We start from the raw sequence: 15,178 nt of genomic DNA, 5'->3' as shown, positions 1-15,178 counted from the left end.
GTCTATGATCAGGCCTCAGTGTTTGTCACTATGTCTTGGCGGATTTTAAGCTTTTATGCCCAAAGCAATCATTGCTGGCTGAGGTACTGAACCTAGTTACCCACCACCCTTCAGATACGTTTGTCATTAGCTCTGTCATTAACGTCACAAACACACTGCGTGAGGTCTTATTTATTAATTTCTACCAGATAGGATTTAACATAATATTTTTCTCAACATCAACACTAAATTCTTTCCTTATGTTGTGTCCATCATCATGAAACTATTGTGGTCGTATCAAAATACTTATCATACTATAAGTAATTGGCCCGTAAGTTTTCTTACTTAGTTTGTTCTTGTCGGATGTTCACAATTGAAGTAGAGAATGTTTATTCATTTTCTATTCTCTGAGAAAAATAATATAATATTTTAATTACTTTTCTTGAGTGTTTGGCTAAATTTATGTTTTATGTTTTAACTTTTAGGGACATGTTAAACTATTGATATAAAATATTCAGTAGTTATAGGACTATTTAGACTTTCTACTTATTCTTAATTCACTACTGGCAAGTTATAATTTTTTCATTTAAAAGTTCGGTCATTTGGTTAAATTTTAAATGTATTAAAACAATAGTGTTATAGTGTCTTGTATATATCTCTCTATATTGCATCTATTCCTCCTTTACATTCATGACATTGGATTTGTTTCTTCCATTTCTATTCTTTTGTCTTGAGCAATTTTGCCAGATGTGTTCATTTGTGTTCACTTTTTCAAAGTAATAATTTATGACCTTTTTAATTATCTCTAGAGTTTTGTTTTGTTTTGTTTTTTGGTTTACTTTCTATTTCATTAACTTCAGGTATTATTACCTCTTCTACTTTCTTTTGGTTCCCCGCCCACCCTCCCCAGACACACATATTCTTAATTAGGATGCTCAGATCACTAATTTTTTTAGTGTTTTTAAATTTTCAAATGTAATTATTTAAAGCTACAAATTTCCCTTGACATATCAGGTAAATAAAAATAAAAAAAAGAATTGGACTGTCATATCACACTTCAATGAAGTAGAGATTTACTCAGTATGAAGCTTTACAATAAAGCACTTATAAGCACTGCTGTGTTTAACTTTAATTCACACACCATAAAAAGTTACCTCTCTAGACTGTACAATCCAACGTTTTTAGTATAAGCACAGTATTGTGCGACCATCACCACCATCTAATTCCAGAACACTTTCATAACCCACCAAAGAAGCCCTATAACAGTGGTTCTCAACCTTCCTAACGCCGCGACCCTTTAATACAGTTCCTCGTGTTGTGGTGACCCCCCAACCATAAAATGATTTTCGTTGCTACTTCATAACTTTAATGTTGCTACTGTGGTGAATCGTCATGTAAATATCTGATATGCAGGATGTATTTTCATTGTTACAAACTGAACATAATCAAAGCATAGTGGTTAATCACAAAAACAAGATGTAATTATATATGTGTTTTCCGATGGTCTTAGGCGACCCCTGTGAAAGGGTCGTTCGACCTCCAAAGGGGTCGCAACCCACAGGTTGAGAACCGCTGCCCTATAACATTAGCCGTCACCTCCATTCTCCCTCCACCAGCCCCTGGCAACCCCAAATATACCTGCTTTGTGGGAAGATCATGGGCCTGGTGGACAGACCAGCTCCTGGCGCCAACCTTTTGCCCTCTGGCTGGCGCCCAGCTCGCAGGTGAGCGGGTCAGTAAGCCCTGGCCTCGGAGCGGCCGGAGGCCAAGAACCCAGCGCCGCCCAGGCGGGTGGAGGGGCCGCCATGGGCCGGGCCGGGTGGAGGCCCGGGCGGGTTCCTCCGGGTGAAGGAGAAGCACCTGGCCTGGTGCAGGCGGTGCGCCTGGAGCCCTGCCGGGGCCTCACCTGCATGCCTGTGGAGAAGCCCGCCAGCAGCTCCTACTGACCCGGCGAGGAGCCGACGGGCCGCCCAGCACATGCGCACGAGGGGCCTCGCTGGGGGCCTCGGGCCGCCACCTGGCGGGAAGCCCGAGTGCACGTGGCCAGGCCCACAGGGCCTGGAGTCGGGGGCTGCAGCATCCTCACCTGCAGCGGCCGGAAGGCCTGGGGCTGGGGGGGGGGGCGGTATGCGGGAAGCGCCTGTCCTGCCGGCGCGGCGCGCATGCGCGGGACCTCCCTGCGGTGACGCTGCGCACGTGGCTCCCGATCCGCCCTCGGCCCCGCGGCCGCTTCCTCCACGCGAGCCCGGCCACCGCACTGACTGTGGAGCCCACCTGCCTGCGGGGGTGCCGGGCCCGCGCCCCATGTGTGCAGGGAGGGCGGACCTGCCCTTGGGCGCCACTGCGGCCCCAGGGCCCACCGGGGCCTTCAGGCCTCCCCGGGGCTGTTCCCTGGCGGACTCTGCCCGGAGGACCGGACCACCGGCCGCAGCACAGGCCGCAGCGGGGACTGGGGGCCCGCAGGTCTGAAGGCGGCCTCCGGGCAGCACCGCCCGGGCAGCGGGGCAGGAGGGCAGGAGGGCAGCACCGCCGAGGGCGGGGGGGCAGGGGGGCAGGAGGGCAGCACCGCCCAGGGCAGGAGGGCAGGGGGGCAGGGGGGCAGGAGGGCAGGAGGGCAGCACCGCCCAGGGCAGGAGGGCAGGGGGGCAGGAGGGCAGGAGGGCAGCACCGCCCAGGGCAGGGGGGCAGGGGGGCAGGAGGGCAGGAGGGCAGCACCGCCCAGGGCAGGGGGGCAGGAGGGCAGCACCGCCCAGGGCAGGGGGGCAGGGGGGCAGCACCGCCCAGGGCAGGAGGGCAGGGGGGCAGGAGGGCAGCACCGCCCGGGGCAGGAGGGCAGGAGGGCAGCAGGGCAGCAGGGCAGGGGGGCAGCAGCCCACTTGGCCCATCGCAGCCACAGCCACAAAGTCTTGCCCTCGGCTCGCACCTGCGACACTGCCCAGACAGGGATGCCCACCTGGCAGGTGCCTGAGGCCCTCTCAGTGCCATCGCTCAGCACAGACATGGATGCCGCTTCTTTCCATATTTATTTCAACATTTCAGAGGTAACAGAAGTGCCCTGGCGGCAGGTGTGCGAGGCAGGATGGGGCACCAGTTGGGACATTTCATATAAATGAATTCGCAAAGACAGTTGGCTTTGTGTGCCTGTCTTCTTTTAAACTAGAATTTTGTCAAGGTGCCTTTACGTGGATGAATACTATTCCTTTGCACAGATAGTCCACGTGTTGTGTACACATTCATCGACAGGTGGATGTTTGGGTCATTTCCATTTTAGGGCTGTTAGGCATAACGTTATGAAAATCCGAGTACAGCTTCTTATGTGGACATCTGTTTTCATTTCTGCTAGGTATACACTCAGGACGGGAATTGCTGGGTCGTTTCGTAACTTGATGTTTAACTTTGTAGTTGCCAAATTTTTCTCAAAGCATCTGCAATAGTTTACATTCCAAATAGCAATATCTGAGGATTCCAGCTTTTCCACATCCTTGGCAACACTTTTTAAATTCTGTTTTCGCCTTTTGAAAATAATAATATGGCCATCTTAGTGGGTGGGAGGTGGCATCTCATTGTTTGATTTGCATTTTCCTAATTACTAATGATGATGAGAATCTTTTATTTTTCTTCTTATTAAATTTGTTGGGCTGACATGGCTTAACAAAATTATATAGATTTCAAGTGTACATTTCTATGATACATGACCTTTATATTGCATTGTGTATCCATAACCCAAAGTCAAACCATCTTCCACTGACACATATTTGACTACTTTACCCTCCACAATCCCTCCCTTCCTGTCTGGCGACCACCATACCATTGCCTGTGCCTGTGAGTTCTTGTTTTTCTTGTTTGTTCATTTGTTACTTTCAGTTTTATATCCCCCATGTAGATGAAATCAAAGGGTTCTTAACTTTTTCTGTCTGACTTATTTGGCTTAACATGATATTCTCAAGGTCCGTCCATAAGGGGGATATTTAAATGTACTTACTAGCCATTTGTATATCTTTCGGGAAATGTGTATGCACATCTTTTGCCTATTTTAAAATTGAGTTATTTGTTTTTTTTATTGTTCAGTTGTAAGAATTCTTTATATGTTCCAGAAACTAGGCTTTTATGAAATACTAGAGGCCCAGTGCATGGATTCGTGCACTGGTGGGGTCCCTCAGCCTGGCCTGCACCCTCTCACAATCTGGGACCCCTTGTGGGGATGTTGGAGAGCCGGTTCTGGCCCAATCCCCGCAGGCCAGGCAGAGACCCCCCACCCATGCACGAATCTGTGCACCGGGCCTGTAGTATGCATATAAGATCTTTGGTTAATCTCTTCCCACCCACCTTCGTCCCCCCTCTCTGAGATTCATCAGTCTGTCCCATGTTTCCATTCCTTTGCATTGAGTGTCTGCCCCCTGGTGGTCAGTGAGCATCATAGCTACTGGTCGAATGGTTGCTTAGGCTTTTATATATATAGATACGATGTGCAAATGTTTTTGCCTATAGTGACAGTTGTAATTTCACTTTCTTAATAGTTTTTAATTATTTTAAAAATATATATGAACTGCTCTCTGAACTTTTTCTTTCCTTTCAAAAAGATAATGCCACATCACAAGCATTGGTTCCCTTTGGTGCCCCTAAGGAAGCTGTTGAGATTTGTCATGAAGATAAAATGACAAATACTGAAGGTGAGGACTGAATGTAAATTGTAATCTATGTAAACTATATTTATGGTCACTCATTAGTTTTTGATATCAATGTTATATTTTATTGAGCAATAAATCCTAAGTATCAATTAATAGTTAACAAAGTAATTATATACAATATTAAGAATACAATATTATAATTTATTTTATTAATTACATATTGTTAATTGCAAACTTATTTATATTAATTGTTTATAATTTCACAGATGTATGAATTTTTAAATTAAACATTTTCTTTATTTCTTGTGCCATGACTGGCAGGTGCTAGAAACTTGCAGTTTAATGAGGATATGTCTTTTAGAAGAAGAATGAGGACTGATGTTTTAAAGGTGTGAAATCCAGAATTAAAAATTGTTCAGTGAGAATCCATAAAACATCTCTGAAAGTGTTGCTGATATTATATGTGGAAAGAAATGATGAATGTGCACATTTGATGCACAGGGGTTCATAATTATACCTTAGGTCAGTCTGGTGGAGAACTTGATATCAAAAACTTTCAATCTTGATTAGTAAATTTCTGCTCTGGACATCTTCAGTTTGATGGGATAAAATGGAATAAGTTGCCATTTTGATTCTTTACCAACAAAATATGGAACAAATATATTACTTTGACTACAGCATCAGGAAGATTGAGAAGTGTAAAAGTAATCCCTTAAAATAAAGCTAGAAATGATTGAGGTGCAGTCAGGAAGCATTTGAGTTTCAGGCTCAAGAGCGTGAACTTTATTTCTCAGCCTCTAGGCCTCGATATGTTTAAGTAGAGACGTTACATAACTATGCTTGGAAATATTAGTCTGCTTTGCAGAATGATTTGGTTATAGGGGGATATAGGGAGACTGATTACCTTTCCATTACAGTTCAGGCTTAAGGTAATAAGGCTTCATTTATGAAGGATCAATGGCTATGAAAGATGGGAATTAAGGAGACATTATAAAGGAATAAGATTTGATAATAACATAGGAGCTTGAATGAAAAGAGGATTCCACAATGATTTAACTATTGCACACTTTGATAATGGGAACAGAGATGCAAGAAAGGAAATGAGGTTGAGTGGCATGAAAATGAGTTTAGTTTCAGAAATACCGGCTTTGCAAATGGGTTTGTCTCTTTACGACTCCCTTTGGCTTGTTGACCTTGAAAAAGTCCAAATGTTTAATACCAAGTAGATTGGAGGTAGACCTCTCATCAGAAGTTTCCTCTTGGTATATCTTTAGTCTCTCATCATAGGTTTACTTGCCAAATCGTTCCTGATTATCGGCTCTGAGTCGGGTACCATTCTCTCTGCTTGGGATGTTCCAGGCCCCTCCAGCAGAGCTCTCTGCATGAATCCCTTATCTTGTATAGCTCAATGTCTGAGGATATCAATGTGTTTCTTTTCCTCTGTAGCCTTTCTGGCTTTGGCATGCAGTTTACTGTTGTCATGAATTTCTGTATTTCCTTATTTGTGGTATAGCAACTCCATGGGTACATTCTAATGCTAACTTCATCCTCCCGTCCTGCAAAGGAGCCTGCAGGTCCCACCTTCCCTTTTCTCCGCTCAGTGTAGGGTCAGGCTCTAGGAAGGAATGTGCATTTTGACATGGAGTTCAGAATAAAGATAAGTCTAAAGATGTTTAGTTGGGGGTTAAGCACTTAGAGGAGATAACTAAGAGGGAAAGTTATTTCTTACCAAGACTCATGCCTACGAGGAGAAATAGGCCATGAAGTGAGAGAAAGCGATCGAAGAAGAGCATTTCAGGGAAGTGTGTCTACTCTTTTCTGGAGTATAAAGAGTTAAAAGAGGTGGAGAATGATAGGAGGTAATTGGATGGTGTTACTAAGATCTGGTGAGTGATTTTTTTTTGTTATAAAACAAATTTATTGAGGTAAATTTTAAGTACAATATAGTTCACTCATTTCAAGTCTGCAAATCAGTGACTTTTGACAAATGTACAGATTTATTTTACCGTTATCTTAAACAGGATATAGAATCTTCCATTTTTTAAAATATATTTTATTGATTTCAGAGAGGAAGGGAAAGTAAGAGAGATAGAAACATCAGTGATGAGAGAGAATCATTAACTGGCTGCCTCCTGCACACCCCACACTGGGGATCGAGCCTGCAACCCAACCCGGGCATGTGCCCTAACCAGGAATGGAACCCTGTCTTCCTGGTTTATAGGTCGACGCTCAATCCCTGAGCCACACGGGCCGGGCTAGAGTCTTCCATTTTTCCAGAAAGTTCATTCATGCCCTCTGTAGTGAGTCTCATTCTACCCATTCCCCATATCCACTTATAGGGTTTGAGTTTTACCATTCTAAAATTCCAGATGCATGGTAATTATTATGGCTGGGTGAATAAATCATGTACACACCCATGTCACTGAGCAAGGAGAGTTGACAGTTCATGAACATAGTATTTTTACAACGCGACCAGCCAGTCCATATTTTCTCTCAAATGGAAGTTTCTTGTTGCAGAGCCTCCACAAACCTCAGCTCTGGCCCAGATACAGGAGGATCTGTCCGCTTACCAGGGGTGGGCAAGCTTTTTGACTCGAGGGCCACAATGGGTTCTTAAACTGGACCGGAGGGCCGGAACAAAAGCATGGATGGAGTGTTAGTGTGAACTAATATAAATTCAAAGTAAACATCATTACATAAAAGGGTACGGTCTTTTTTTTTTTTTAGTTTTATTCATTTCAAACTGGCCGGATCTGGCCCTCGGGCCGTAGTTTGCCCACGGCTGGCTTATACACTGACGCTGAGCACGGACATTGGGGTTGGGCAGATAGTTAGAGAGGATGAGGGCCCTGCTTGAGCTGAGTTCTTTGACCACCCTGACCACCTGTGCACAGCCTTCACCAGGAGCAGCTCTGTCAATTAACGCTTGACTAAGACCATTAATTCTCACTGCATCATGGGATTTTAGGTGAAAAATATTTTATATGGCACCCTACCAACCCATTCACTTATTAAATGAGAAATCTCGGGTTAGAGATTGAGTAGTTTTAGCTTAGGAAGCACAGTTAATTATCAGTCAAGTGGAAAAAAAATGAACGTGGACACCTAGTTCAGTGATCGAGGTGTCTCTTTAAGGTGGGAAAAAGGAAAAAGCAAAGCCGAGCAGAGGTTTAACCGATGCCATGCATACATTAGGATAAAGCCAGTAAGGAGAACTCTAGAAGTCTGGTTCTGTCTTGTGCTGCTTATGATGCCAAGTCTTTCCCAGAACTTCAGTGCAAAATGTAACTCATAGTATCTTACACTCCACACTGTACTACGTGTACGATGCTAACACCAAGCCATAGGGGTGCTATGGAAATTAATTAGCAATCACACAAATGGGTTGAAAGTGGCACCTGCAGAAAAATGTTAAATGAGTCATTACCATCCTTGTTTTCCCCACATTTAATGAAGCAAAGCAAATGCTTTGAGTGTAAGGACAACTGCCTGGTTGTTAAATGTCTATTAAAATCTTCTTATTTCTAGAAGGAAGGGCAACATGCCCTTATCAAGATACTTGGTCCTTTGACTATTACAGAGATGAAAGTATACATTTCTCTGTGTATGAACTAAAGAAAAAATATGTAATATAACACATGAGAAATAGTCATAGCAAGTATATGTGTTCAGTATGGCCAAAGTAAACTGGTATCTTGAAGGAACATTCAAAAACAAGTGAGATGTGAAGCCTTTGAGACGCCCTGAAATATGTTTATAGGACTGCTCCTCTTTGCCACATTTTTAAAAATAAGAAAACAACCCTTGTAGTATAGCTTACATTCCATAGCCAGGGAGGTGGAGTTCAAGTACCAGCTCCCCCGCCTATCAGTTGTGTGGAATTTGACATGTTTTATAACTTCTCTCAGCCTTAGCTTCCTCACTTATGAAACCAAGGTAATGTATATATGTTCATATATACACAGATACACACATATATTCAGATTTATGGGATCGGGCCAAAACTTTTATTTTACAAATGGTACAGATATGCCATTTTCACAGAAGTTGTACTTTTGGAGGAGGAGATTAGGAGACTTCGTTTAAAAGACTGCAGTTGCAACGGAGATACCTAAATTATGGACAACTCTGTAGGTTGGCATTGAAACAAAAGGCACAGTCTGTAGGCAGTAGCATTACCTCCGTGTTTCTCAAGGCCAATTGAAATGAGGTCGTCACACTCTTCTCATTGAGGCACCGACCCTATTTTGTGTCTTGCATTTAAGATCAGTAACTATAATCATTTAAGATGAGCAGCTATAATCCAGCCCAGTAGAGTCCTTAGACACAAAAGGACTGCAAGTAAGCACTTTGGTGGAGTTTCATGGACAGCTTTGCTGTGCTTCTGCAGCCTTCAGATGATGCGGGACATGCCAGGATTAGAGGCACTGAGGCACATCAGACTGAGTGGATTTGATGATGAGCACAACTTGAATGCTCTGGTGAGGACATCAATCACTCTCTGTAAGAGACTCCCGTTTTCAGAAATGGAAGGTAGAAAATGAGGTTATTATGAGGATGAAGGGGACTTTGTTTTATTTTTTGCAGCAAGAAAAACTAATGCTGGATTTAAGGAAGAAGTCCTTCAATATATGAGTGGATGGATATTACTTGCATTGGAAGAAGTGGAATCACTTTGAAGGGAGAATTTAAAATATATTTCAAAGTCATTTTAAATATTGATTTAGAATTTATTTAGAAACAAATGAATGAATGTTTTCTGCCTTCTTTCTTTACGTCGCCCCCCTCCCCCGCCATAGTTAGTTCATAATGCTATGAAACACTTTAACTTAAGTTTGAGAATGTATTCTCGCTTCTTAGAATCATTTTTATTTCTTACATTTTAAGTCATATATGATTTTTTTAGATTTCAAAATTTTAGAAGGTTCATTCTGTAATTGTGACATATTTATCTACCTAGTTGTTAAAACTTTGAGTATTAGTTTTAATAAAACTGAATATTTTTGCATGTTCTCAACATCAAGGTTACTACACTGTGTATAACTGATGAGTAACTTCTACTGCCTGCTTTATCTTTAGTGGTGAACGAAGGCATTTACTTTGGTTACCCATCTCGGCGTCACAGCTGTTCCTTAGTAAATATTCCATCACCATGTGTCAACAAAATGATTTCACACATTGAAGATGTGGAGTCTAAAATAGAGGGACATTTGAAACAGGTAAGTGACATTTAAAATGCTAACACTGTTACAAGTGCTGTAAAGCATACAAGGGTATGTTAGTTAAAGAACCTAAGGAGTTGTTTTTTATGAAAGTTGAAATAGTTTCTAGAACCTTTGCTTAGCGGTCTAATTTTCTAATCTGGACGTGATTTTGATAGTCTCACTTCAGAAGGGTGAAACAACCTCATTAAATAGATTCCTCCCCCTACCTGTTTCTTATTTATCCGAAGGCATTCATGCTAAGTAGTAATTTCCATAAGCCAACTTGACTAGTAAATTAAATAGTATTTACATTCTTTTTTTGGGGACACTAAACTGATTAGATGATTAGACGAGGACACTGGTGTATGAAAGGACAGTGTGCCCTTTTTAATGAGTTATTTTGTTCTAAAGAAATACCTAATAGGTCTGTTAAACAGAATATAATTATTCCTTCTTTGTCTTTTTAACCTGTTAGTTTGCCTTTATTATTCTGAAGGGAGTTCATTCTTGAAACTACTGAACATTCAATTATTTTCAAAGGATGATTTAGAAATGATAAAAACATTCTCATACTCTTCTAAAGATTATATTTCTAAGCAATTAATGCATAAGTAGTGTGTTCACCTGGGAGGATAAGTTTGCCAGAGAGCAGAGACCTGTGCTTCCTCTCTTCCTTCACCACTGTTACAGGATCGCTCTGAGAAGGTTCTGGGGGGCCACCTGTGATGCTCGGTCTAGGGCAGGGGTGGGCAAACTTTTTGACTCGAGGGCCACAATGGGTTCTTAAACTGGACCGGAGGGCCGGAACAAAAGCATGGATGGAGTGTTTGTGTGAACTAATATAAATTCAAAGTAAACATCATTACATAAAAGGGTACGGTCTTTTTTTTTTTTTTTAGTTTTATTCATTTCAAATGGGCCGGTTCCGGCCCGCGGGCTGTAGTTTGCCCACGGCTGGTCTAGGGTTTGGTCGCCTTCAAGAAAAGCATTATAGTGCATTTGTTAAAATCTCAGGCTTTATAATTACACTAGAGGCCCGGTGCACGAAATTCATGCATGGGGTGGGGGTGTCCCTCAGCCCAGCCTGCACCCTCTCCAATCTGGGACCACCGAGTGATCTTCAACTGCCCATTTAGGCCCGAGCCTGGTGGACAGTTGTACATCCCTCTCACAATCCAGGGCTGCTGGCTCCCAACCTCTCACCTGCCTGCCTGCCTGATTGCCCCTAACCGCTTCTGCCTGCCAGCCTGATCACCCCCTAATCACTCCCCTGCCAGCCTGATTGACACCTGACTGCTCCCCTGTTGGCCCAATTGCCCCTAACTGCCCTCTCCTGCTGGCCCCTAACTGTCCTCCCCTGCAGGCCTGGTTCCCTGCAGGCCTGGTTGCCCCCAACTTCTCTCCCCTGCAGGCCTCGTCCCCCCCCCAACTGCCCTCCCCTGCAGGCCTGATCACCCCCAACTGCCCTCCCCTGCTAGCCTGGTCACCCCTAACTGCCCTCTCCTGTCGGCCTGGTCACCCCTAACTGTCCTCCCCTGCCAGCCTGGTTGCCTCCAATGCCCTCCCCTGCAGGCCTGGTCCCCCCCAACTTCCCTACCCTGAAGGCCTGGGCCCCCCCCAACTGCCCTCCCCTGCTGGCCTGATTGCCCACAATTGCCCTTCCCTGTCGGCCATCTTGTGACCACATGGGGGTGGCCATCTTGTGTGTTGGAGTGATGGTCAATTTGCATATTGTCTCTATTAGGATAGGACATGCCGTTACCTTCAGGGAAATGGAGAGGCTGTGTTAAAAGTGCCAGCATAGGACATGCATCCAATATGCATTGGCTATTGTTATTTCTGTAGTACTATTCGTGTCCCCCTATATCAGTGTTACATTATTTCTGCTGCTTCTTTGTTAGTGCTGCCTTCTGTTGTCCACCCAAGAGCGTAATAGAGAGCAGGCACCCAGTACATGTCTTTCGAATAAAAAAATAAATAGGGACCTGAAGCAGAGCCTTTCTTTTCTAGATACACCTGAGGCACCCATCTATCTGCTATAGTAAGAGCTACCATTTACCAAACATCTGCTATTCTTTAGGCACTCAATAAAAATGTATTTTTGTGTTTATACTTTACAGGAATCCTACTTTACTGGTGAAAATTCTAAGACAGACAAATCAAGTAATTTATATGTCATAGCACAGGTAGTAAGCATTAGAGTTGGAATTTGCACTGAGTTCCATCTGACTCCGAAGCCCATTTCAGCCTCTGTTTTATGACCCCAAAGGGCTTAAAAAGATCTTAATTCTCATAAACATAGAGTGTCAGTTGGCATTTTGACAACACGAAATACACAAAATTACAATGTCAGAAAAAACACACTTCTAGACAAAAACTGTGATAATAACGTAATGTGTTTACAAGTTGATAAATATGATATACATATAAACAGCTTAAAATTTTATGACTTTCTTTTTTTAGTTAAAAAAATATTTTATTTTATTATTGACTCTATATTTGGTAGATTTGCTGATGTTGAACTGGTCAATAGAGTAAGTTTACTTAAGTTTCTTATGCTGTACTAATGGCCCGATGCACGAAATTCATGAAAGGGCCTTGTCCCTTGCAGCCACGGCAGCTTGCCTCGGCCCTCACAGCCCGGCTTCGTCCAGAAGGTCGTTCGGCTGTCCGGTCTAATTAGCATATTATGCTTTTATTATTTTAGATTCTTGTTTAGGTCACCACAACTGTTGATTAGATGTTTATCTGTATTTTGAGGATGAACTGGTAGCTACCTATCTTCTTCAAAGATGATGTTTTTTCTGACTAACCTACTACAATGAGAAAAGAAGTTCCCATTATATTTTGCAGAAATGAAATTTTGGTAATATTAGTTAGACAACTTTACATTCATACTCTTTCTTGATAATTTTAAATTAAAGAAAATGAAGGAAACTGGACTTGAAAGAAATCTTTAAAAAATAGCTTGTGAGTTTTTGATAAATAAAGGCTTTATTTCCAAAAAGGCAAACACGTGAATTCTTACGGAATTTTCCTATAGATAATGACTCAAAATCAGCTAACCTGAGCCTATTCCTAATTTCAAATAAAATAGATGACTTGTGTAAGAAATGTTTAAAATGAATAATTATCCTGCAGGAAATACTGAAGTTTTGTGTGTGTCTGGGTACATTTCAATGATCCCAGAATGCCTGAATGAAATGCAGGGAAAAAGCATTTCTCCTTAACATTTTTTATCACTTGAAAACATCTACCCAATTAAAGTTGTCAACAGAGAGTACCTTGCAGAGGAGATTAATGTTTTTCATTCATTGCCTACACCCCCAGGCACTGCCTTGTCCCTGCTCAGTGCTGGGGGACAGGGGCTCCCCCCTTCTCCACATTCCAGCGGGACTGCGTGTGCAGAGGGCAAAGCAAGGCCGAGGAAAACAATTGGTGATGTCCAGCCAGAGCCCTGGCCCCAACTCCCATGGTAACCCCCATCAGGAGCTGCACAAAATAATTCTTTTTGTTGTTGTTAATCCTCATCTGAGGATATTTTCCATTGATTCTTTTAGAGCTGTAGTTCTCAACCTGTGGGTCGCAACCCTTTCACAAGGGTCGCCTAAGACCATCGGAAAACACATATATAATTACATATTGTTTTTGTGATTAATCACTATGCTTTAATTATGTTCAATTTGTAACAATGAAATTGGGGGTCACCACAACATGAGGAACTGCATTAAAGGGTCACGGCATTAGGAAGGTTGTGAACCACTGTTTTAGAGAGAGTGAACAGGAGGGGGAGAGACAGAGAGAGAAACATGATTATGAGAGAGACTCATCGATTGGCTGCTTGCACCGACTGGGGCCAGGGATTGAGCCTGCAACCGAGGTGCCTGCCCTTGACCAGGAAGGAGCCCTCCACCCTTCAGTCCTCCACTGAAGCTCTAACCACGGAGAAACACTGGGTAGGGCTGACCTACTGTGTGTTAGTGTGTGAGGTCTGCAGAAACAAGTGCCACGGGTTGGGCGGCTTATGCAAAGGAAACATTCTTCTCATGGTTCTGAGTCTAGAAATGCACCCGCAATGAAGGTGTTGGCAGGGTTGATTTCTCCAGGGGCCTGTTTCCTGGGCTTGCGGATGGCCGCCTTCTCCCTGTGTCTCCACATGGTGTGTGTGTGTGTGTGCGCGCGTGCACGCGTCTAAATGTCTTCTTATAAGGACACCAGTCCTATTGGATTAGGGCCCACCCTAGTGACCTCTTATTTACTTAATTACCTGTACAGACTCTGTCTCCAAATATGGTCACGTTCTGAGCCCAACTGGCTAGGGTCATCAAATAATCCTTATTTTGAGTTGCAGATCATCTGATTACTGTGGATTTTATGGTGAGGAGTCAAAGCAAGCAATGGGTTTAATTATCTCTTTCTATTCTTTAAACCTCATGCTTTCATACTCCAACTGTTGGAAAGTTTGTGCAGCGAGGAAGAAAGACTGGTCCCCGAAGCATCCAGCAGGCAGTGCGGGGAAGGGGGTGTTTGCCCAAGTGCAGGTTTATTTAACTCTCCTGCTAAGGCCCCCACGTCTGAAAGTCCCAGGTTCTCGCCTTTTACTTTGTTCAGGCCACAGTGATGTTCCTGTGGTGAGGTTAGGCTTTTCCTGGGGACTCGATGAGTGCAGCTTTGATAGGATGGAGTGGGGTTAAGGGCAGGGAGAAAGCAATGCTCTCTCCAGGCCAAGCAGCTTTTCCTCTTCTTTTAATTTGTAACAGTTTCACTTTTGTCAAAATTGTCCATTATGTTTCTCTATAGACTCTTGATTTTTAAAATACTACTTTATTGAGATAATTTAAATGCCAGAAAGTTTGCCTTTTAAAGTGCACAATTCAATGGCTTTTAGTGTATTTTTCAGAGTAGTGTAACCATTGCTATAATCACAAAAGACCTTACATTATATGATTCCATTAATAGAGATGTCACAAATAGGCCAGTCTGTAGAGACAGAAGACAGGTGGACGGTTTTCTAGGGGTGGGTGACTGCTGATGGGTATGGCGTCTCCTCCTGGTATCATGCTTGAGTGTTTTTAATCAGGGTAATTTTAATCTTTTATTAGATAAAGCTCTGTATGTAATTAAAAGTGGCCATCTACTTTGGGTATGAAACACATTATAGGAGTGAAAGATCCATCTTTTTTGGATCAACCATTATAGCTTGTTTGCTCCTGATGCCACAGTGGTTCCCTTTCTGTCAGGATAAATGCTGTAGAGCCCTTGATTAGCAGAAATGCATCTGCCATAAGCCTGTCCATCCACTCATAGCAGTTTCACTGCAGTTCAGAATCTTGAAAAGAGAATTCTTCAGAGTAGTTACTACGAACA

At 43.1% G+C, this 15,178-nt stretch overlaps 1 protein-coding gene across 1 annotated transcript in view; it reads left to right on the top strand.

The window, feature by feature from the left end:
* Positions 1–15,178, top strand: part of CCDC178 (coiled-coil domain containing 178) — a 229,674-nt gene that overhangs the window by 687 nt on the left and 213,809 nt on the right. The window contains exons 2-3 of the mRNA XM_036322651.1: positions 4,560–4,649; positions 9,687–9,826. Coding sequence (XP_036178544.1) covers positions 4,560–4,649; positions 9,687–9,826 — 230 coding nt within the window. The remainder of the gene's footprint in view (positions 1–4,559; positions 4,650–9,686; positions 9,827–15,178) is intronic.

The sequence above is a fragment of the Myotis myotis genome, unplaced genomic scaffold, assembly GCF_014108235.1.
Source record: "Myotis myotis isolate mMyoMyo1 unplaced genomic scaffold, mMyoMyo1.p scaffold_m19_p_9, whole genome shotgun sequence".
In the NCBI taxonomy this organism is placed as follows: domain Eukaryota; kingdom Metazoa; phylum Chordata; class Mammalia; order Chiroptera; family Vespertilionidae; genus Myotis; species Myotis myotis.
This window is presented reverse-complemented; position numbering and strand designations above follow the sequence as displayed.